Source organism: Amia ocellicauda, chromosome 15 (genome assembly GCF_036373705.1).
Source record: "Amia ocellicauda isolate fAmiCal2 chromosome 15, fAmiCal2.hap1, whole genome shotgun sequence".
Lineage (NCBI taxonomy): Eukaryota > Metazoa > Chordata > Actinopteri > Amiiformes > Amiidae > Amia > Amia ocellicauda.
Window position 1 is genome coordinate 29,573,153 of NC_089864.1, and position 24,629 is coordinate 29,597,781.

Sequence of the window (24,629 nt, forward strand, 5' to 3'; positions counted from 1 at the left end):
AACTCATTGGGTAACATGAAATCACATGACCGGAACAAGTTTCCCAGCGCCAAAATTCAAATTCCTGTATAAACTGAATTAGAAATTCAGGTCTATTATTATTATTATAAAGATTTTGTACCATGTTGGAAATAAGAATTTAGACGAAGTACAAGCTTTGGGTGAGGACGGCGGAGCTTAATTTCAATCGTTTTTCTTCTAATATGAAGGTAGGTTTCTTTGGAAGCTTTGTTTGTGATTAGATGTTACACTGCTCTTGTGCGTGATCACGTAATGGAGGTCAGACTGCGTATTGTAAAAGTCGAATCGAAGATATCCGTATCATCCAATGTGTTGTGATTTGGTACAAAATAAAGTAACTCGAGTGTTTGATTTAATACGATCTGTAATATAACCACAAGGGCGCTTGCACTGGCACCCTGGTTGTGCATATTTTAACATCGGATCTCGCACACGTAACAAAACACAATTTAAGGCTACACTGCATATGTATCCAGTAAACAAAATATGATTGCAACTTCTAAGACCATCTTCAATATATGGAATGATTAGAATGAGCGTAACTTTGATGTAGTAACCACCACCGGATACTAAGTTATCAGTTCATAGTTTGAATACAGTGAAAGTCAAAACCGAAAGACACTTTTATTGATATATTAAGTATACGTACGTAAAAGAAAATAAAACTGCTTTCTAATGTATGGCAATGTAGCAAGGAATATAGCTATTTGTGGAGAATTAGGATACAAGAGAAAATAAATTATTATTAACACCAAATACAATATTTATATTCCTATTTGATTCTTGTCACCCTGGGTAATGACGTCTGCTAAGGAAAAATGCCACACACTACTAGTTATCATATAAGGGTTAAATAAATAAATATTGAAATCAGTTAAACGGACCTTTTGGTACGAACGTCAGAGTTACAGCTGATATTTGAAACATGGATTTCAATCGTTGCGAAATCAAATGATACATCTTCGAGTTTAGCTTGAGTGTCCATTCAAAAAGTGTTGTAGTTAACCTGGGCAAATGGTGATCCACTTCTGAGAAGACAATTCACAGAGACCGCAGCTGCTTTTGAAATCCTGAAAGCTAATTGAGACAGGTAGGCTAGTGTAAATGTTCTGTTGATCTCAGACATATCTTTTTATTTGAACCTCTTTGGATTTAAAAAAGCAGTTCAAATTGCTAAATATTTACATGTTGTTGCTTTTACTAAGATCAGTTAAAGGCCTTAGTATTTTGTCAGTATCATTTGAATAAGCATGCACGTTGTAAAACCTAAGGACTCGGGTAGTAGTTTGCAGGGGTAGTACTTCCACATCTCCTGCAGATGAAAATGACCCTGTAGTTGGGCCAGTCTCTCCTGGGTTAGGCTTTGTTGTAAGAGAAAAGAAAATAAAAGAAAAAAAACCTTCAACCTTACAACAACAAAAACATGTAGGCTAGTTGTTGAGCTTATTATAAGCACTGACTGTTTTATACTTTGCTCTCTGTTCATCAGAGAAACAGACATTGCAGAGGGCTATTCAACATTAATACTGCCTGAACAGGATGAGAGACAGCCCAAGAAGGCCCTTAATCCTTAAAAGGAGGAAGCTCTCCCTGCCTAAGGAGGAGGACAATATTCCCAGGGATGTGCCAGATGGAAGGCAGAAGGAGACAGCCACCTCCAGTTCCCAGCAGATCCCAGATGGAATCCGGATCCTGGATCACCCCTCCATGCCCAACACTCAAGTGGTGGTCATCCCTAAGACTGCAGACCTTCAGAGTGTCATTGAAGCTTTGACTGCCAAAGGGAAGGGGTGTGGTCCACAAGGACCCAATAAGTTCATCTTGCTGAGCAGTGGAGGGGGGGTGGATGAGGGCCCTGCTTCCCCAAAACACAGCAATGTATTCCTTCCTGACAGAGATGGGAGTGGAATTTGTGTAGACCCCCTGCCTCTGTCTGGACACTTTGAAGCCAATGTGGTCCGTGCAGAGTTTACCAGTATCTTTGCAGGCAGCAGCAAGTCTTTAACAGAGATAAAACCTTGTAAGTAATTTCATAGGTACAGTAGTCAATCTGTTTTTATTGAACAGTAGTCCCTGCTCATAAGCAATATAAATATTTTACCCTTTTGGGCCATGTGATCTAATGAAGCAGGTTTTAAGTGTTTTTAAGAGGGAAGTGATTTTCCTTTAGAGTAGCAGTGCACAATCCTAGTCCTGGTGGGGTCAGTCCAGCAGGTCTGTTTCGTTTTAATTGTGAAGTCTATAATATAATATATATGTTCTTTCAAACAGCACCTTTAATTTGGGAATATGAGTTGGGTTAGTGTTCAGGTAAATCGGTTTCCAGCTGTTTTTAAATTTGTTAATTCTAAGGAGGAATAATAACCTGAAGACCCTTCTACCTTCCCAGACAGGAGTTGTACACCCCTACTATTGAATGATTAAGACTACTGTACTGACAATAGTATTTTAGATGCCTTTGGTTTCAATTATAAAAATTGTATCTATTTCAGGGTATTTTAAAGTGCTCTTTATAAAAGGTATATAGACCTTTTAAAACTTAGTTTGTTCAATCAACCCCGCCAATTATTATTATTTTGTATACGCTCCTTTACATTGAGCATAATGTGTAGCATAATTACAATCCAAGTGAGGTCAAATTAAGTACTTTCTGATTATTATTTTTTTGTAAATGGAGATTGCGTAGGACTTTTTGGCAAATAAGATATTAAAAAGCTGTGTCTCTATAAAGAATACTTGAAGACATTTTCATCATAAGATTCAGAGTAATAAATAACGGTTTGGATATTTCTGAAGTTTTTATTTTGTTTTTTCTTCCCTCCTTGCAGTGAATAAGGAACTGGATTGCTCCCCATTAGATGAGAGTCTTACTAATATTCAGTGGTTAGGGAGAATGAGTACTGACAGCTTGAAACCCGGCCCTGTTAAGATCGCATCAAATAAGGAAAACAAGGAAAACAACGATTTAGGTGCCCAAGTGATACAGGTAATGCCACTAATCACACCAACATACTGCAATACATACACAACATTATTTATTTATCTTATTTAATTATTTATACTTTTTTATTTATTTTCTTCTTACAATGCATCTCTTAAAACCTTTCTTACACTAGAATATCACAGTCAGGGTCAGATGTATCAGTTTAAACACACTGTACATTGATTTATTTTTCTACTTCATATCAATTCACTGTAGTGGCATTTACAACATGTGTACCATATCATAAATGTAGGTACTGTTGTAATTTATTTCAAGGTTTACCATGGTGTATAAAATGTGTAGCAAATGTGGATTACATATATAATGCATACAGTGAGGGGAAAAAAGTATTTGATCCCCTGCTGATTTTGTACATTTGATCAGTCTATAATTTTAATGGTAGGTGTATTTTAACAGTGAGAGACAGAATAACAACAAAAAAATCCAGAAAAACGCATTTCAAAAAAGTTATACATTGATTTGTACCTTGTTGGCAATCGCAGAGGTCAGACGTTTCTTGTAGTTGGCCACCAGGTTTGCACACATCTCAGGAGGGATTTTGTCCCACTCCTCTTTGCAGATGCTCTCCAAGTCATTAAGGTTTCGAGGCTGATGTTTGGCAACTCGAACCTTCAGCTCCCTCCACAGATTTTCTATGGGATTAAGGTCTGGAGACTGGCTAGGCCACTCCAGGACCTTAATGTGCTTCTTCTTGAGCCACTCCTTTGTTGCCTTGGCTGTGTGTTTTGGGTCATTGTCATGCTGGAATACCCATCCACGACCCATTTTCAATGCCCTGGCTGAGGGAAGGAGGTTCTCACCCAAGATTTGATGGTACATGGCTCCGTCCATCGTCCCTTTGATGCGGTGCAGTTGTCCTGTCCCCTTAGCAGAAAAACACCCCCAAAGCATAATGTTTCCACCTCCATGTTTGACGATGGGGATGGTGTTCTTGGGGTCATTCCTCCTCCTCCAAACACGGCGAGTTGAGTTGATGCCAAAGAGCTCGATTTTGGTCTCGTCTGACCACAACACTTTCACCCAGTTCTCCTCTGAATCATTCAGATGTTCATTGGCAAACTTCAGACGGGCCTGTACATGTGCTTTCTTTAGCAGGGGGACCTTGTGGGCGCTGCAGGATTTCAGTCCTTCACGGCGTAGTGTGTTACCAATTGTTTTCTTGGTGACTATGGTCCCAGCTGCCTTGAGATCATTAACAAGATCATCCCGTGTAGTACTTGGCTGATTCCTCACCGTTCTCATGATCATTGAAACTCCACGAGGTGAGATCTTGCAAGGAGCCCCAGACCGAGGGAGACTGACAGTTATTTTGTGTTTCTTCCATTTGCGAATAATCGCACCAACTGTTGTCACCTTCTCACCAAGCTGCTTGGCGATGGTCTTGTAGCCCATTCCAGCCTTGTGTAGGTCTACAATCTTGTCCCTGACATCCTTGGACAGCTCTTTGGTCTTGGCCATGGTGGAGAGTTTGGAATCTAATTGATTGATTGCTTCTGTCGACAGGTGTCTTTTATACAGGTAACAAGCTGAGATTAGGAGCACTAGAGTGCTCCTAATCTGTGCTCCTAATCTCAGTTTGTTACCTGTATAAAAGACACCTGGGAGCCAGAAATCTTGCTGATTGATAGGGGATCAAATACTTATTTCCCTCATTAACATGCAAATCAATGTATAACTTTTTAGAAATGTGTTTTTCTGGATTTTTTTGTTGTTATTCTGTCTCTCACTGTCAAAATACACCTGCCATTAAAATTATAGACTGATCATTTCTTTTTCAGTGGGCAAACGTACAAAATCAGCAGGGGATCAAATACTTTTTTCCCTCACTGTATGATAGTGTAGTAATGCGTCAAAACTAAGTGTGTTTAATTGTGGTTAGGAAAGATACCTTAGTGATTTTAAGAGTTTACTCTGGTGGGTGTTGACTAGAGTAAAGATGTGTACTGTAGTAATGTTAGGGTGGTCAAATGTGTTAAAATTTTAATGAACAAAACTGATGACTTCTCATCAGGGAAGCTTCTGGCCTAACTTAGACATTCACACTACAAATTTAAATTGAGCCTTTGCCCCTGACAAAGATGGCTTTGGATAACATAGTTAATACGTGTATTATTTCAAATACGTGGGGTGGGGAGTCCAAGCGTGTGGTGAAAACCGGCACCAAAAACACCTGCAGAGTGCTCCAAATAGGTCCGGTAGACCTGTAGCAAGCTATCTCGTCTTGGAACTGAGGAGAATTGCAGTCTGCTTATGTTTTGGGATCGTACTCTGTCTGTACTGTCTACAGTGACCAAAGTCACATGGGTTTTGGTGAAATCACACTTTCAGAGTAGACAGTCAGTCCTTACTAGGGACATGATTAATCATGTAAAGCACAATTAATCTTATTTCTGATTATAGGGTCATATATCATACCTAGGCCTAATTAATACAATTTTAAGTTGGAAAATGTGGTTTTATCCAGCAAGTAAACATTCAAAAATCAACTAACTTGATTCATATGATGTTCAGAATAATTGTCATCTGTTTGGTGACTTTTGTGTATGTTAACATTTGTTTATGTATCTCTACAGTTACATAGGAACAGTACATTATCGCAGTCATTGTTCCTTGGTTACCCTTCAATCAAGTGTGGAGTAGGGCTAAGGGTTTGAAAAGATACTGGGTATTTAACTGAAGCAAGTTTGCAATTAAATTGGGGAATTCTGGCCAGAAATTGTGTGAGGAAAAAAATGTAAACATCAAAGGCATACTTTGTCAACTAGACCTACTCTGTAGAACTATTTTTTATTTTGTCCGTTTTTAAAACTCAGTCTGTAGGAATAAAGTTATCTGCATTCAAATGATATTTGCCTCCTCTTGTTTAGGTAAAAATGGAAGGTGATGAGGGACTTTCTTCTGTCAACGACACCCTGTCTGAAAGGCCCCCCTATTCCTACATGGCTATGATCCAGTTTGCAATCAACAGCAAAAAGAGCAAAATGATGACCCTGAAAGAGATTTACACGTGGATCGAGGATCATTTCCCTTACTTCAGACGCATTGCTAAGCCAGGCTGGAAGGTAAATACAAGTAGTAGGTCTAGTAGCAACAATTAGTTGTCTTGACAATACTCATAAGAACATAAGAAAGTTTACAAACGAAACGAGGCCATTCAAACCATCGTGCTCGTTTGGTATCCATTAATAACTAAGTGATCCAATGATCCTATCTAGTCCTATCACTGTGGTGTTTGTTCCAGATTGTGACAACAATGTGTCTGAAGAAGTGTTTTCTGTCTTGAATGCCTTGAAGCCCAATTTCCATTTGTGTCCCTGGGTCCGTGTGTCCCTGCAGTTCTGGAAAAGCTCCTCTGGTTTGATGTGGTCAATGCCTTTCATGATTTTGAAGACTTGAATCAAGTCCCCATGTAGTCTTCTCTGTTCCAGGGTGAAAAGGTTCAGTTCCCTCAGTCTCTCAGCAGGACATTCCCTTCAGACCTGGAATAAGTCTGGTTGCTCTCCTCTGAACTGCCTCTAGAGTAGCGATATCTTTCTTGAAGTGTTGAGCCCAGAACTGTACCCTGTATTCCAGATGTAGTACTAGTACATTGTACAGTCTGAACATTACTGCCCTTGTTCTCAATTTTACACTTTTGACAATATACCCTAACATTCTGTTTGCCTTTTTTATTGCTTCCCCACATTGTTTGGATGGAGAAAGACCTAGGAGTCTACGTGGACTCCTCACTTTCTCATGCTTTACTTCATCTACTTCTATTCCTCCCATAGTGTAATTATAGTGGACATTTTTGTTACCTGAATGTATTACCTTGCACTTGTCCACATTGAATTTCATCTGCCAGGTGTTGGCCCACAGCTGAATATTATCTAAGTTCCCTTAACCTGGGCTACCGAGATGGTATCTACAGAGCCACCTATTTTAGTATCATCTGCAAATGTGACAAGTTTGCTAACTATCCCAGAGTCCAGATCATGAATATAGATTAGAAAAAGCAAAGACCCTAATACTGATCCCTCAATGCAGGTATCACATTGGCCCAGTCAGTTAAAAGCTGAATTGTGTTTCAAAGGACATCAGCAAAAAAAAAAAGGGCTTGTTGTGTGAGTTAAGAAACATAAATTGATTTGAAAGTTAAAATGTGGTTATTGGAACAGATTTAGAGGTAGAGAAAAGACCAAGCTGGGCAAACACTGCTTGTTGTGTCTTTGTTGTGCAGAGTCACACAATAAAAAAAACATATCTTATGTAAGTGAAAATATGTTAACGAAGATAGCTGCAAAGTACTGATTTAAATCTATTTAACATCTTTGCGAGAAGGATCACATGAGCTTTGAGATATTTTAAGAAATAAATTGCATTGCCTGAATTGTTGCGTAACCTTATGTGCATAGCTGACATACCACATACAAGTTTTGCTTTATATGTGCCTGGTTATTGCGCTGTGTAGGTGAAGTTGGATTCAATACCAGCATCAGTATCCATGCATGTAGAGGATAACCATTATCTCAAAACAAAGTTGTGATTTTTAAGTTTGTATGTCACCTGGACATTCACAGAATGGGTGTTTTCTATTTCTATAAATATCTCATAATAAATAGGTTTTAAAGGCATATTTGTACAGTTGATTGCTAACAGCATGATGGAGAAACCAGAAATTTTAAATATTTTTTAATGCTCAAGCATACATTTAGGGAAACAATTATTAATTCTTCTCAATTAAGTATTAAGAACAATTGGTAATGCATGATATAGCATTCCTTCTCTGGGTTGCAGGCTCCTGGTAATTTTTTCAGTCATTCAGTAGCTCAATAATTGTGTGGCCTGTTCCCGATTTTGTTCTTTTAATCTCGGTATGGTTACAGTGTTTTTCCCACATTTCCTTTGAAAGTATTGATAAGTTTAAAATGGTTTAAAACATGATTTAGAAAAGTTCTTATTTAATTGATACACATCCCATTTACACACTTTCCACCCCATTTTTACAGCTTTTTGCAGAAATACCCAGAATAAAATAGCTTAGTTGCAAAGACAAATTATTTCAGCAAAACATTAAACCAGTCTATTTCAACCTTGGTCCTTTGTTACAACCGACCTCTCAATTACTTAATTTAACCCTTAATTGAAGTAATTTGGTTTTATTTGACTTTTTTTAATTGTGTAACTCAAAAAAGTTGTCTCCTTAATAAGATAAGTTCCTTAGACAATGTTATTCTTAACTTTAACCCTCTACTGTTTAAAATAATTAAAAGGCTCTATTTGGGAAGTTATTAGATAAATTAAGGGTTCACTTTTTGCCTTAGTAATGGAGAGCCCGGTTTGAACAAAAACCAGCAGGGTAGTGGGTCCTCCAGGCCCAGGGTTTGAGAACCACTGCTTTAAACCATGCTCTTGCTAAGTACATGTCGCAAACAAGTCAGAAATGCCAGGTGACAAGTAAAGCCTTGTTGTTTCTTCCTTTGATAGAATTCTATCCGCCACAATCTTTCTCTTCATGACATGTTCATAAGAGAGACTTCTCCAGATGGCAAGATTTCCTACTGGACCATTCGGCCAGAAGCTAACCGCTGTCTGACACTGGATCAAGTTTATAAGGTGGGTGATGTCATGTCGAATCTGCCTCACTGCACGATAGTGAGGTGCAAATGTATAGCTATGGAAAGCAAAATAATTATATTTTCATGGAAAGAAATTTGCTTTTTATTTCTGATACCTGTGTTTTCACCACAATATAGTTATCTACATGCATAAATATGGGTATGAACAGTTTCATAGTATTGGTTGCTTTTAAAAGTCCTTAAAACTACAAAAGTCAAGGTTTTCTGTCTTTGTCACAGTAGTTGTAATGTGTAAAAGTGCATACAATTCTTCACAGTGTCTCTCGTATAGACGTAATTCTGATCATTCTTTTCACGTTTGTGTGTGTGTTTTTTTAAAATATTTTTTTAAACAAAACAAAAACACCTTTGCAGCCTGTGATGGACCCTGCTATACCCTCCCAAGTACACACTGTGCAGGTCTGTGAACAACAAGTAAGCCTGGTCTAAACCATTTAATTTGTATTCTTTTTCAAAAACAAATCCTAGAAAACATCAAAGTGCAGTCAGTCATTGGAGAGGCTTTTCTATCTGTAGACACAGGCCTAGATGCTCAGATACTGAAGTCATCGCCAGGCTCCCAAATTTCTGGCTTTTCCGAAGGAGACCTGTTTTGTGTCTTTTATGTATTTTGTATGTGATGTCTAGAGTTATCTTGGAGTCATAGAAGCAGTCACAGGAAAAAGTTGTGTAAGTACAGGATGAAATCCCTTTTCTGATTTAGACGCTCTATAAATGGCATTTTGCTACTGTGCTTTGTCTAAGCATTTTGACGACATATTTTTCACAAAATAGGATGAGTCAGGTTGTGGTATTTTTCTTCAAATTGTGAATGCAAAGAAAGTAAGTGTAGAGTTTTGAATTCAGTTCATTTAATGTCTGTATTGACACAACCTTATTTTTCCTTAGCATCAGAAGCGAGGTCTACCTGAGACAAATAAATCTGCACTTCCATGTGGCTCTGGTAAGTAACATGACAAAAGTGAGGTCAAGTGGCTTATTGTTCCAGATTTCATCCTGGTTTCTGTAATGCTGAGTAGAATGTCCCTGGTGGCATGTTAAATCCAGAGCACCCATTGGTAACCATGTATACATTTCTGAAGCTGAAGATTTGAATTAGTTCAGTTAGAACACTCTCTCTGTGATGGGCATTTTCATTGCAGCTGGAATAATTGTTTCCTTTATCATAAGAACATAAAGAAAGTTTACAAACGTGAAGAGGCCATTTGACCCATTGTGCCCGTCTGGTGTCCATTAATAATTAAGTGATCCAAGGATACTATCCAGTCTGTTAAATGTTGCTACATTTTCAGCTTCAACCACATCTCTGGTGAGTTTGTTCCAGATTCTCTGTGTTAAGAAGTGTCTCCTGTTTTCTGTCTTGAATGCCTTGAAGCCCAATTTCCATTTGTGTCCCCGGGTGCGTGTGTCCCTGCTGCTCTGGAAAAGCTCCTCTGGTTTGATGTGGTCGATGCCTTTCATGATTTTGAAGACTTGAATCAAGTCCCCACATAGTCTCCTCTGTTCCAGGGTGAAAAGGTTCAGTTCCCTCAGTCTCTCAATAGGACATTCCCTTCAAAACTGGAATAAGTGTGGTTGCTCTCCTCTGAACTGCCTCTAGAGCAGCGATATCCTTCTTGAAGTGTGGAGCCCAGAACTGTACACAGTATTCCAGATGAGGTCTAACTAGTGCATTGTACAGTCTGAACATTACTTCCCTTGTTCTCAATTCTACACTTTTTACAATATACCCTAGCATTCTGTTTCTTTTTTATTGCTTCCCCACATTGTTTGGATGGAGAAAGTGTAATTATAGTGGATATGTTTGTTACCTGCATGTAATACCTTGCACTTGTCCACACTGAATTTCATCTGCCAGGTGTCCATCCACAACTTAATATTTTCTAAGTCCCTTTGAATAGCCTGTTCTGTGAGTAGATTCATTGCACTTGGGAGTTCAAGAACCTTTGTGTTGCAAATTTTCTATTTTTAGAAAATGTTTGTTGTTTTGAAACCACCCCTTTATTGACTTTTTACATTTGGTGCCCCAATTCTCACTAAATGCTAGGATTTGTAGAATGATCTTGGCATTGTAGACAGACTTTTGATTCATGTAATCTATCTCAACTGAGTATAGATGCTGCAATGTTTTAGTTATTTCCCTTACACTAGATATCCACATCTGTTGATTGTCCTTCATTCTCGGTGTACAATGATGAAAACAGAAGACATTTCAGCAATGTTAAAGTCATGATTTTACAGTAGGAATTGACAGGCAAAGGGAATATTTTGTTCAGTAACTTGGAATGAACTTGAAATTAAAACACCCTGCAACACTGCAGATGACTATATGGCAGTGTAAAACTGTTGGGTACTCCAGTCTACATTTTTCTAGAAAATGTAGAATGAGATGTTGCTTCTACTTTCAGGGGATACCATGCTGCATTTTGTATTGATTTATTATCAGAATTATTCTACAAATAAACATGTTAATGAACCTAACAGTAAATGGGGAGAAGTTTAAGTGTGTTTATTTAATGTTTTACTATCATTAAACAATGCAAATAATATGCTATATATTCTAGGATAAAAAAGCATCTGTACAATGTGGGAACTTAAAATACTTTAAATAATATGTATAATATAATATGGATCTACTTTCCATAGATGATAATGCAATAGAAATGTACAGTTTTGTTTATGCAGTTGTTGTATAAAATTAGCATTCCAATATAAATTCACAGCTTCATGATGAGTAGTATAACAGCAGTTAATTAACACACACATACTTTGCCCAATCAGTGTTAGTTCAACATAATTAAAATATCCCAAAAGACATTAATTGAAACATTATTGAACCAGAAGTTCATTCAAGGAAGTTAAGTTACTGTCAAACTAATTCTTCAAAAATGTACCTTGTTGCATTAAAATTGAGACCTTTTCATTCTTATAGATTGACCTCTACTATAAGTACTAGCCTACTAATAAATTAATAGTACAAATGTCTATAATCCACCCTGAAAAAAAGTCAGTTTTGGCTTATTAGTTTCTACTTTTTATTCATATTTTCTAAGTTGTGGTGAAGCAGGTATTCACATGACTTGTGCATGTTCTACATTTTTCTAGCAAACTTGTAGACTGGTGTCCCCTCAGCATAAGAACTAATTCCAGTGCTTCTAACATTTTTTTTCTGTTCACCTAGAGAGAAAGATGAAGCCTCTTCTACCTCGCACAGACTCTTACCTGGTCCCCTTCCAGCTGCCCCTCAACCCACCCATCATTCTCCCCGCAGCTACACAGCTCCCACTATCTGCTGCCCAGCACAATAGCAGCTCTACATCCAGCAGTGCTCTTAGATGTGGAAAAAGGGTTCGCATTGCTCCTAAGGTAGATGTCAAATTTTTAATCCAGACTGATTTGTATTTTTATTATTGTGCAGCACACTTCTGGCACATATCCAACAGCAGCATGTACTATGTTTCTTTTCAAAATATTGGATTCAAGAAATGTATAACCCCAGCTTTTGCTGAGTGTGTAATAATGTAGGGAGAGGGAGAGTTTTTTTGTAAAAAACAAAAACAAAAAAAACAATACACTAAAAACATACTAGGAACACATAAAAACATGAAATATACTTCAGACATAAAAACCCATCCTATTCTAAAAACCCTCAATACAAAACACTACACACGTGCTACCAATAAAAGATTCAAATGAATAAAACCCCCACATCAGCAGAAAACATGTCTGTCATTACCCAGTCCCCTGACCACCTGCTCTGGGTGACAAGGGATGGGCAGCCAGGCCAGCAGCTGCCTCAGCCTGTGCAGCAGGGGCTCGATAGATAGGGAATATAGTATCCCTGACAGAGGGTAGCACTGTCTGATGCCTCTGTGGATGGGGATAGGCTCACTCAGGCCGTCATTGATCTTCAGCACACTGAACACACGACAGTACAGCAGCTGAATGAATTCTATGAACTGCGAGCCGACAACAACAGCTCTCAGCACCTGAAACAGGTAGTGGTGATCGGCCTTGTCAAAAGCCTTTTCCTGATCTATGGAGATCAGACCACACTCAAAACCGAAGGGACGCAGTGTGGACTGGTCTGAATGCACCGCAGCCGGCATGATGTCGCTAAGGCTGTAGTCTACAAGTCTTTGCAGCTGAAAATGCCAGGCGCTCTTCTAAAAACACCCAGCTGGGAGCGCTTGAGAGTGCTTTGGAGCCGGTCTATATGGGTTCATGAGATTTTCAGGTAGCATATGTGCAAAGGTGGAAGAAGTATTCAGATTTTGTACTTGCATTTAAGTATATGGACTTTTTTCCGATCAACTGGCTAGCTGACTGAGTCTAGCTGACTGCTGCTTACCTGGTAGATCCATGGTGAACAAAATGTTCCTCCAAGCATTAGTTTTCATGTTAATGTTGTGGTAGTCTGGGGATGTCATCTGGTCGAGACATGAATACTCGGAGACCAGCAATATTAACTTCTCCTCCATTGTTGTTCAGCCGTTGTACAAGTAGGATGTGACGGTTGGTCAGTGTGGTATTTGTCCCACCCCTCGTCCACTGTGATTGGACAGCTGGTTAAAAAGTGACACTGACGAACGCTGCGTTTTACCCAAAGTTGAACATTTTTCATCTCTTGGCGACCAGAAAACGCTCAGCGTGGAATAGACGCTCGGCACCTCGTCACGCTGCTGGCTTTTTAAATACGTGGTGCTCCCATTGCAAACAATTGAAAAAATATGCTGGCCTCAGGAAAAAGTGCTTTGGTTGACATACAGTATGGCCTTAGCCACTTAGCCAGAGCCTTGGACAGGATCTTATAGTTCTGACACAGCAGCACCACCGGGCTCCAGTTTCCAATGGAGGACAGATCCCCCTTCTTGGGCAACAGGGTCAGAACGGCTCTGGGCCAACTAATGGGTAGCAACCTGGCCTGCAGGCCCTCCTGCAGCACTGAGAGCAGGTCCGGGCCCAGCTCAGCCAAAAACTCAGTGAGCCTATCCAGTCCCGGCGCCTGGCCCTTATTGAGCTCCTGCATTGGGCAGTTCGGTTCTGCCAGGGTCAGTGGGGCCTCCAGCCCTTGGACCCCATCCTGTGGGACCTTAGGCAGACCCTGCACAAACTTCTGCTGCTGCTCCTGGCTGCCCGGCTCAGCGGAGTACAGCTCCCTATAGAACTGGGCAGCAGGATTGCACATCTCCTGCCCGTCCTGCAGTACGTGTCCCTCAGCCGTCCTCGGGCAGACCATCACCCTGTTCTGCTGCTGCCTGTTCTCCAGCCCAAAGAAAAACATGGTGGGCGTATCCACCTGTGTCAGACTCGAGTCCGTGTCCCCAGCAGCTCTGACAATGCCTCCTGCTTAGCTTTGAGGTCCTCTAATGCTCCTGAATCTCCAGAGTCCAGGGCTCAATGGAGTGCCTGAACCGCTCCTTCTAGCTCCTTCATAGATTCATTCAAGCTGTCAGTCCTATGCTCAGAGTACTGCTCACAGAAGAGCGTGGTCTGAACCTTGCCAATGTCCCACCACCAGGGGGGTCTCAGGGAGACAAACCTAAGGTGCTCTTGTCTCCACCTCTGCCAAAAGAAAAAAGAACCACAGAAATTCTTGTCCTGCAGCAATCTATTATTAAAAAGCCAGTAGGCACTGTGCAGGAGGCAGGGTGACACTCATAGTGATAAGACAGTGGTCAGACAGGCCGGTGGGGGTGATACGGCAGCCGATTAGACTGACATGATGTCTGAAGGTATAAAATGTATCCAGCATGGCCAGTGAAATAATGCTGGAACCCGGCCTCACCCAGATGTACTGTTTCACCTTCAGGTTGGCATTCCACCAGACATCGACCAGATTGTGCAGCTGTATAATACCTTCCAACTGTTTTGCCAACTGTGGACTGGGCTCCAAATTATTCCTGTCTAATCTATAGTCCACAGTACAGTTCCAATCACCCCTAAAAACCAGGATCTCCTCTGCCCCACAAGTCTGCTAGCGCTTAGCTGAGCACCGAAATCACTGAATGTCTGTCTCTCATAACATTTGGGGCATAGATATTAATAAACACAAAATACTTTCCACTGCCAGCCTTAACCATCAATAATCTTCTACCAACCAACTCTGTTTTCTTAAAATAATCCAATTTAAAAGTGTGTGAAAATAAAATCCCCACTCACACTAGACCTGTGACTGAACATACTCTCTCCTTTCCAATCCTGCTGCCATTCACACTCATTCACACTGTCTGCGTGTGTCTCTTGTATGAATAAAACCTTGAGTTTGTACCGTGCACTTCACCACTGCCCTCCCACCGTTAATACTGATGCTCCCACACATGAGTTTTGTCATAGGAAAAAAGAGAGAGAAGGAGGAGAAAGACAGACATAACAACACATACTATTAATCATCATCAGTAGATTTCAAAGCAGTCCTGACAACACCCTTCCACTTTTTCAACCTGTAGCACTCCAGCTCATTAAAATCCACGAGTGCTGTATCTTGCAAGATAACTTTTGTAGTTGCCAAGAACTGCTTCACATCAGGGAAAAAGTTTTCTAAAACTACATTCCTCTTCCGCTTGGTCTCCCTTAAAAAATCTTTAATGCTTTTGGCATCACTGGCTAGGTGTTCTTTCTGGGCGGCGGGCACATCAGCAGCAACAGCAGCTCCCTCCTCGGCCAGCTGAGCCCAGGGCTGAGCTGCTGCAGCCTCACTGCTAGCAGCTTCCACACTAGGCTCCCCTCCTCCATCCCCACTGAGGCCAGCAGCGCTCACCACCGCCACCACCTCCCCCTCATCCCTCACCCAGCCAGCAGAGCCAGCACTGGATGGCCCTGCCTGTTCCTCACTTCCCTCCCCCCCCCTTGTTGGAGCCTCTCGATGAGGGCAAGACCCTGTGCCCCACTGAAACACCAAATAGTATCGGATGACAAACACCACATACACTACCCCCTTGATCTTAAACTTCAAAGACAGGCTTAACTCATCCGCGCCATCCGCCAGCACCATGAAAGCCTGTCTGCGGTAGGAGAGGATGTGTTTCAGCTCCCTGGCGCTGCAGCCCAGCGGCACTCTCCTAATGGCGCTAGTGAGCCGGCCATAATGACTCAGTTCTGCCACCAGCAGATCATTGCTCAGGAAGGGGGCACATTGGAAATAACCACCTTAACTGCCAGGGTGGCCAGAGGGAGTGCGGGCAGGAAAGTCCCTTTCACCCTGACCCCCTCCTCCACCACATCATTCACCAGTGCCTCAGACTTCAGGAAAACCAATGATGCCCTTATTCAATCGAGCCACAGAGACAATGTCCTGGAAGCCTACCTTCCTACCGATCTCCATCTCTCAGTCCTCCACCAACACCTGCTCCTGGGATACGAGTTTCAACCCATGCTTCCTGGTCAGGGTTTCATAACTAAACGAAGGCCCCCCCAGCAACAAACGACTATTTTGATAATCAATTAATTTGTCGATTTACTGCTTTGATTAATTGGATGAAAATAATTCCATTATTAAATGCAAGTGTTTTTTTACAAAAATCTGAAGTTTTGAGTTTGTCCTCATCTTGTGTAATGCTCTCTTTAAAACAACTTAAGATGGCAGTTATAAAACCAATAGAAAACGCAAAAAATAAAGGTCTTTATTGCATATAGTGTATATATGAACAGGTGTTTTTTACATTGATCTCAAAACACAGTTGTTTTACTCTTCAGTTTGAAAGGTGCTAAACTCTTTTGATGAATAATGAAAAATAAACATTAAAATCAGTGTTTACAGGATTTTCTACAACAAATAGCTTCCAAGACAGTCCAATAATGGAATATGGAATACGAGCATAACATCACAATATTTACATTTACATGCACACTGGATGATGCATACGATCATAATGTGTGGGAAAAGATAAAAACACGAGTGTGTTCATATTCCCTTTCCACTCGCACACTGACTGTGAAACGAGTGCGATTCGATGTGATTTTGTGGGTTAGAAATGACATCGAACAATGAAACCCGAGAGGAAGACGTGGATTGGAAAAGCTTATGATCTGCGTGTCTAACCACGAATAAAACTATACAACAGAGCAGATAAATACCCCGACAATATATGGCAAGCTATCACGGAGAAGCTGGGCATGAATGGTACCTACTGTCTGATGTAGCTAGAATTCTGGATAGTGTTTAAGCACAGATAAACAACAACAATGTGACTTACATTATTAACAAAGATCTGCACTTTTAAATAAATAGTTTAACACTGAAACATGCACTCTTGCCACGGCTCTGCAACGCACTTCCAGATGCTGTGAGAAGCGTCCCTACACATGCTAGTTTAAAGAAATGTTTTAAAAATTATATTTTAAAATACGTTTTTAAGGATCTCTGCTAGTTGCAAGATTTTAAATCCTTACACTTTATTGCTTGCTCCCCATTATTGGCTACCCTGCTTGTTTTCTTGCTTGCTTTCTGTTTACTGTGTCTGGTTTGACTCTCGCTTGAGTGTAGCGCGTGGGTATAAGAAGATTGCGTTATAAATATAATGTATAATATGAATATTAATAATAATGTAGTTGAGGAGGTAAAGAAACAGTCCTAGCTTGTGAGACACATACCAGTTCAAGAAACGGAAAGGCTGTGTACTTACTGCGGTTTTAACGGATCCAAAGTGTAATAATAATACTACTAATAATAAAAAGTGCCATGTCATTGACGGACACCTTTTAGGACGTCAGACTATAAATTACATGTCGGATCCAGTGCCACTGCCTGTACCAGCTGAGCGTCCTCATCCTCTGACATCACGGCTCCAGTGTTTTCTCTTCAAGTGCTCATGCATCATTGTCGCGCTCCCGCACCATGTGGGTTGAGCTCTGCTCATGTTGCAACAAACTCTTCTGTGCAGTTCAGTGTAAAGTGCTCCCATACTTTAGAAGACTTTCACGGCTTTCCACGGTTCTGCAGCCGGCGCCGTCTTTAAAGTTTTTTTTTTTTTTTTTTAGTGCGCCCTGGTAGACCCAACTAATCGACATAATCGATTTCATCGATTAGTTGTTGCAGACCTAAAAATCGTTGTGTATTAATACACTGTAAACAGAGTTTTCCATTCTGACATTTTGAGCTCTCTACGGATCAGTAGACTGTCTGGTTCCAGAATATGTAATGGTCAATATTGTCTAAGATTTTGTATTCCTACTCAAACCAAATATCCCCCCACCCCTCCATTTCAGAGTGCGGAGGGGTGGTGGCATTAAAACCCATCTGGGCAGGGTTGTACTAACATGATCAGAAAACACGATCGGATCCGGGCTCACTGGATCCGGATCATGAAAAGGCGTTGTACGAAGCAGATCAAGATCAGGTTCCGCTCATCCGAGTGTTTGATCCGATTTAGCAGCGTGTGCGGTGACTAAGCAGTTTCCTTATTGACATAAACCAGCTCGTCCGTCTCTGTGCGAACATCTACCGCTCTAATGACACAATGATAATCGCAAACCTTTCAGAAAACTGTTCTGTGCTATATTTCCGATGAGTTTATTAATTAAATAAGCTTAGTTGTTCACTATGTTTCCCAATGCATGTTAATGTCAGTGTGCTTATGCCGTCGTTGTACAGTGCATAGGGAAAGTATTCACAGCGCTTCACTTTTTCCACATTTTGTTATGTTACAGCCTTATTCCAAAATTGATTAAATTCATTATTTTCTTCGATATTCTACAAACAATACCCCATAATGACAATGTGAAAGAAGTTTGTTTGAAATCTTTGCAAATTTATTAACAATAAAAAACAAAAAAAGCACATGTACATAAGTATTCACAGCCTGTGCCATGACACTCAAAATTGAGCTCAGGTGTATCCTGTTTCCACTGATCATCCTTGATTGGAGTCCACCTGTGGTAAATTCAGTTGATTGGACATGATTTGGAAAGGCACACACCTGTCTATAAAAGGCCCCACAGTTAACAGTGCATGTCAGAGCACAAACCAAGCCATGAAGTCCAAGGAATTGTCTGTAGACCTCTGAGACAGGATTGTATCGAGGCACAGATCTAGGGAAGGGTACAGAAAAAATTCTGCAGCATTGAAGGTCCCAATGAGCACAGTGGCCTCCATCATCCATAAATGGAAGAAGTTTGGAACCACCAGGACTCTTCCTAGAGCTGGCCGCCCGGCCAAACTGAGCAATCGGGGGAGAAGGGCCTTAGTCAGGGAGGTGACCAAGAACCCGATAGTCACTCTGACAGAGCTGCAGCGTGTCTCTGGAGAGAGGAGAACCTTCCAGAAGAACAACCATCTCTGCAGCACTCCACCAATCAGGACTGACAGAAGCCACTCCTCAGTAAAAGGCACATGACAGCCTGCCTGGAGTTTGCCAAAAGGCACCTGAAGGACTCTCAGACCATGGGAAACAAAATTCTCTGGTCTGATGAAACAAAGATTGAACTCATGTCTGGAGGAAACCAGGCACCGCTCATCACCTGGCCAATACCATCCCTACAGTGAAGCATGGTGGTGGCAGCATCATGCTGTGGGGATGTTTTTCAGGAACTGGGGAGACTAATCAGGATCGAGGGAAAGATGAATGCAGCAATGTACAGAGACATCCTTGATGAAAACCTGCTCCAGAGCGCTCTGGACCTCAGACTGGGGCGAAGGTTCATCTTCCAACAGGACAACGACCCTAAGCACACAGCCAAGATAACAAAGGAGTGGCTACAGGACAACTCTGTGAATGTCCATGAGTGGCCCAGCCAGAGCCCAGACTTGAACCCGATTGAACATCTCTGGAGAGATCTGAAAATGGCTGTGCACCGACGCTCCCCATCCAACCTGATGGAGCTTGAGAGGTCCTGCAAAGAAGAATGGGAGAAACTGCCCACAAATAGGTGTGCCAAGCTTGTAGCATCATACTCCAAAAGACTTGAGGCTGTAATTGTTGCCAAAGGTGCTTCAACAAAGTATTGAGCAAAGGCTGTGAATACTTACGTACATGTGCTTTTTTTTGGTTTTTTATTTTTAATAAATTTGCAAAGATTTTAAACAAACTTCTTTCACGTTGTCATTATGGGGTATTGTCCGTAGAATTTTGAGGAAAATAATGATTTTAATCAATTTTGGAATAAGGCTGTAACATAACAAAATGTGGAAACAGTGAAGCACTGTGAATACTTTCCGGATGCACTGTACATTGGATCCGACAATTATGTAGTCCTTCATATGAAAAGGACATTGGATACATTAAAACCGCAAAAAGTACACGACCTTCCCAGTTTATTGCATTGGTGTGCATTTCTTTAACTCCTCAACTACAACATTTTTATTATTATATATTAATAATTTGCCAATAATCTATTTTATTTATAACGCACTCTTCTCATACCCAGAGAGCTACAGCAAGCAGTCAAAACAGACAAGATCAAACGGGCAACATAGGAGCAACTCGAGTATTAAAAAAACGTGCAACTAAAGAGAGATGCTAAAAGCTTAATAAAAGGTGAGTTTCTAGAAATCTCTTAAAGCTATGGATTGTAAGGGCGCTTCTCAAAGCTGCTACAGTCGGTTCTGTTACCCATCATCCTGAGGTTGCAATCTGGGTGCTTGAGAAATAAGCTTTTACATGATTATTTACAATAATGAAAATAAATAAAAACACAACAGTATCGCACACAAACTACACCTGAAAGACACAAAAGCAGAATGCACAGTTAATCATTATACTGTTTATTTTATAGTGCAAATCTAGTTAGTTTAGTTGTCGGATCCAATGTACAACGACGGCAGAAGCACGCTGACATTAACATGCATTGGGAAACCAAGTGAACAACTACGCTTATTTAATTAATAAACTCATCAGAAATATACCACAGTATAGTTTTCTGAAAGGTTTGCGATTATCATTGTGTCATTAGAGCGGCAGAAGTTCAAACAGCCCCACAGAGACGGACGAGCCGGTTAAAGTCCATAGGAAACTGCTTAGTCACCACCCGCGCTGCTTAATAATCGGATAAAAAAATCGGACCAGCAGAGCCGGATCACCATCTGCTTCATACAAAGCCTTTTCATGATCCAGATCCAGTGAGCCCGGATCCGATCCTGTTAGTATAACCGGCCCCTGGTGTCTGGTAGTTACTATGTAAACAAAAAGGTCAAATTAAAATGGTGTAGAAAAGTTCAGGCAGCACCAAACACCTCAAGGATTTCAGAAAAAAAACATTTATACAAGAATAACAGAGCACATACAAATATATAGAAAAATAATGTTTAGGGAATACATGTATGGTATACATTTTGTCCAAATACTAAAAAAAATGTGTTGATGAAAAACCATGTCGACGCCATACAATACAATTATTCATACTGCATTTTAGGCCTATGTTGTCCATTTCTTGCTTTTTAAGGACCTTTTTTAAATTATAATTTTAATTAATCTTCTTGGGCAGATCCCTCAGACTTCTGAAGCCTCAGCTCTAATCCAGCCCCAGCGAGAGCCATGGAAGGACAAGCAACTCTATGTTTGCGGCAGCCAAACCCCAGAGGCTCCTGTAGACATACTACCCAGAGAGCGGAAAGAGACCAGCAGCTCCAGGAGAAAACAGCGTCTTGTGCTACCTAGTGCAGAGGAGCCTGTACTTTTGTTTCCTGAGAGCAGCTTCATTGACTCCGGTTTAGCATCTGACCTCTCTGCTTTTCAGGACACTCGAGAAGTAGAGTTGGAAAGCCCTGTGAAGGAGTATGCCTTCAAAACGCCCATCAAGGGAGGTCTGCCCGCCTCCTCCACTCCAAGCAAGGCTATCTCAGGCGAGCCCCCAGTTGTCCCGGGACTATGGAGAACGACTCCACTAAGTAAGCGGAGTCATGGGGTGCTGGACTTCAGCCCCATCCGCACTCCTCGTGGAGTCTCCCTCACCCCACAACGAGAGGATCAAACCCCCTTCAGCTTCAGCAGTACACCTTTCAAGGAGCTGCCCCTCTTTGACTCCCCAAGGGAGCTGCTAAACACTTACTCACCCAGCTCTTTGTCCCGGCTTGGTGCCAGCTCTCCAATTCCAGAGTCTGATGGACTGAAGCAGTGTTCCCATGAGCTGCAAGGTGGGCTGGCAGGGGCAAACCGCTCCCTCACAGAGGGACTTGTGCTGGACACCATGAACGACAGCCTCAGCAAGATCCTGGTGGATATCAGCTTCACTGGGTTAGAGGATGAGGATCTGGGCATGGGGAACATCAGCTGGTCACAGCTGATCCCTGAGCTGAAGTGACTTCCACTTTAAATAAAGTTGCAATAGGATGGTATTGAACATTTAAATCAAAAATCATTGCCTCCATGTCTTTTCCTAAAGAGGTATTACTTCACTCTGATACGTTTCCACTTTGTTGAAAGAGTTTTATAAGCAGCGTTTCTGGGGAAGTACAGAGAGAATGTTCTGGTGTAATTTATACATGCACTCTGGCAAACGAACATTACTTACTGCCTGTGAAGTCAACTTCCAGCTTCAGTTATGTTCTCTTCAGCTCGTATATATATATATATATATATATATATATATAATCATGTACCAAGTGTTTAATCTTTTGTATTTTCACTGTACATGCAAATCACATGTAGGCTGTATTCTACAGATCTGCATCTCTTGCGGTATGTTTAAATGAAACCTGAAGAGTTGGACCTGGGAAGTAATTGCAAGTGTGTGTGGAAATGACACAAGCAATACTATTTTCTTGGCTTTTTCTTTTCCCATGTATGTTGCTTTATAACATGATTAAATGCAGGGTTATATTGAACTAGGAAATGACACGTAAGCAGTTTGCATTCATTTTGAATTTGCAATGGTTTAGTCAGTCTAATTCAAGTCTTGGAGTCTTTTGATACTCAGATCTTGTAGTTTAAACTCAGTCCAAAGATATTGCATTACTAAGTTGTGATTTTGTCTTGTATAGTTCCCTTTTTTAACATAGATGCTGTGATAGTATTCTGAACATCAACATACACTAGTAATGTATTATTTTTGTCACCCTGACGAAGACTGAATAAAATTCAATAAAATGCAGATTAACACTGCATGTAGGTAATGATTTTTATTTTATTTACACCAACCATTTTACCTTCATGCACCAGTAAGTGGAATTTCCGCTGCAATTTCACTTTTCCTTTTTTCCAAATAAGAGGAAGTATCTATGCCTTATATTAACTTTCTAACATGCTGCTCAAATGCAAAGTATCTTGTACTGCCAGAATTAGCCTGCCACCCCCAACCACTTGAATAACATTGATTTTCTGAGGCACTTCAGAGTTTTGTCACCTTGCTCTTTGATAACTTATTGTTGTGCCATCTGTTCCTTGACTTTTTTTTCCCTCTGTCTTCAATTTTTGAGAGTAAGCAATGGTCATTGTATTCTATTTTCTGCTATTAAATGAATGTACATATGATTTTTATCTTTAATTTGCACATTCTGTATATTTTTTAATTTAGATTTTAAACTGTAAATTAATAAAAATACATGTAATTTTTGTAATCTTTCAGTAAAACACTACCATGCTAAGTGTTCATGTAAGACTGCTGTTTCTGTGTTGGGGTTAAGATGCTGTTGTATGGGTGATAATTCACCACTTAAATCAGATTTGTTTTCAGTGTGTTTGTTTAAATTTAGCTTGTATATTTAATCATTTGGAGTGCAAAAAAGTAATGTAATAAAACTATTTTGAAGGAGGTCACTGACATGAATTTGAAGTTCTATGTTTATAAGCCATCAAACTATTGAAGTCAAATTCATCCTTTGTTAAAGCCTGTCTGACAAAATGCAATAAATTCATAATTTTGTCACTTACTGCATTATCCAAAGGTTGTTTGGAGAGTTTGTGTAAAAGCCCTCTTAAAATGTTACCTTTTTAACGTGCTTAATTTTTAAGTAAGTGTTTGTATGGTGGATTAATTTGATATACATCTTCCCCCTCCATCTCCAATCTGCTGCAAACACTTATGTTAGTATTGTTTCTTGTAAATATATCGGAACCTCACAAAACAGTCAGTCATAGAGATTCCGGTATTCTGACTACTGATAATACGTTAATGCAGAAAATACCTTAAAGTCTGAAACCTTTAGACTGGATTTAGGAAGCCTTTTAGGTTATGTTTGTGCTTCATGGTTGGTTATTCAAGACTTTCTTATAATTGCTTGTGCTTTAGAGCAGCATCAAAATTAATGTGGCCTCTTCTCTAATTACACATTTTTAGATACACCCAAATATGATAAAGTGGTTCCATATCTCATTGTACATTGTGTTAAAATTGTAACTTAATCTGTATGAACATGGACTGCACCTTCACAGATACTTCACAGGATGGCAGCAAACATCATTATTATGGTAGAATCTTATTATAGTATTTCAGTGTGGATTTATTACCAGGGATATTTGGCACTTTGTTCTGATTAAAATGGATGGACTTGTGTTTCAGAAATAGTTTTTTGTTTTTTGTGCCTCACTTACAATCTTTTATATATTCATACCTACAATATCTTATTTTTTTTTAATCTTAGAACGTTATTTAATGTTTGTGTACTTTGTTTGGATGGAGACCTTTCAGAATTTAATTTCAGAATGTGAACATCAAGTTTGAAATCTAAGATATAGCTTATACACTACTTTATATCACAGTTTCTTGGAAAAGTTGCCGTGGCGCTTGTCAGTAGGTTCAGTGTAAATGGCTTTTAAACTGCCTCTATCAACATTTTAAATTTTCATTCACCAATTTTGAAATCATTGTAGTTAGACATTCTTATTATTGGATGTTTATCTCTGGCCTTGAGTGTAACCACACATATTAGTTTTGGTCTTGCTATGGCATATCACATTTTTGTGTACACTTCATTATGTATGCACAATAAATTCCAGTGACTAAAAAGTGAGTGATTTCTGTGTCTATTTGTTTGTCAATTTCTAATCAGTTGGCAGATACATTTCTAAGTTTTAAAGGCATACAGGTTTTAAGATGCAATCTGGGGTGAGGTA

The 24,629-nt window shown here is 40.2% G+C and overlaps 1 protein-coding gene across 2 annotated transcripts; it reads left to right on the forward strand.

Annotated features, from left to right (window-relative positions):
• The first annotated feature begins 8 nt into the window (after positions 1-8).
• On the forward strand, positions 9-23,454 carry foxm1 (forkhead box M1). 2 transcript variants are annotated; one of them, XM_066724632.1, is made up of 9 exons: positions 9-209; positions 1,511-2,041; positions 2,850-3,007; positions 5,893-6,087; positions 8,492-8,620; positions 8,998-9,057; positions 9,532-9,586; positions 11,825-12,009; positions 21,064-23,454. In XM_066724632.1, the coding sequence occupies exons 2-9, from the start codon at positions 1,561-1,563 to the stop codon at positions 21,877-21,879; spliced, it is 2,079 nt and encodes a 692-aa protein (XP_066580729.1). In that variant the 5' UTR covers positions 9-209; positions 1,511-1,560; the 3' UTR covers positions 21,880-23,454. The 2 variants fall into 2 exon arrangements, with proteins under 2 accessions (XP_066580729.1, XP_066580730.1); XM_066724633.1 differs by having other exon boundaries at positions 8,998-9,042.
• Positions 23,455-24,629: the final 1,175 nt, after the last annotated feature.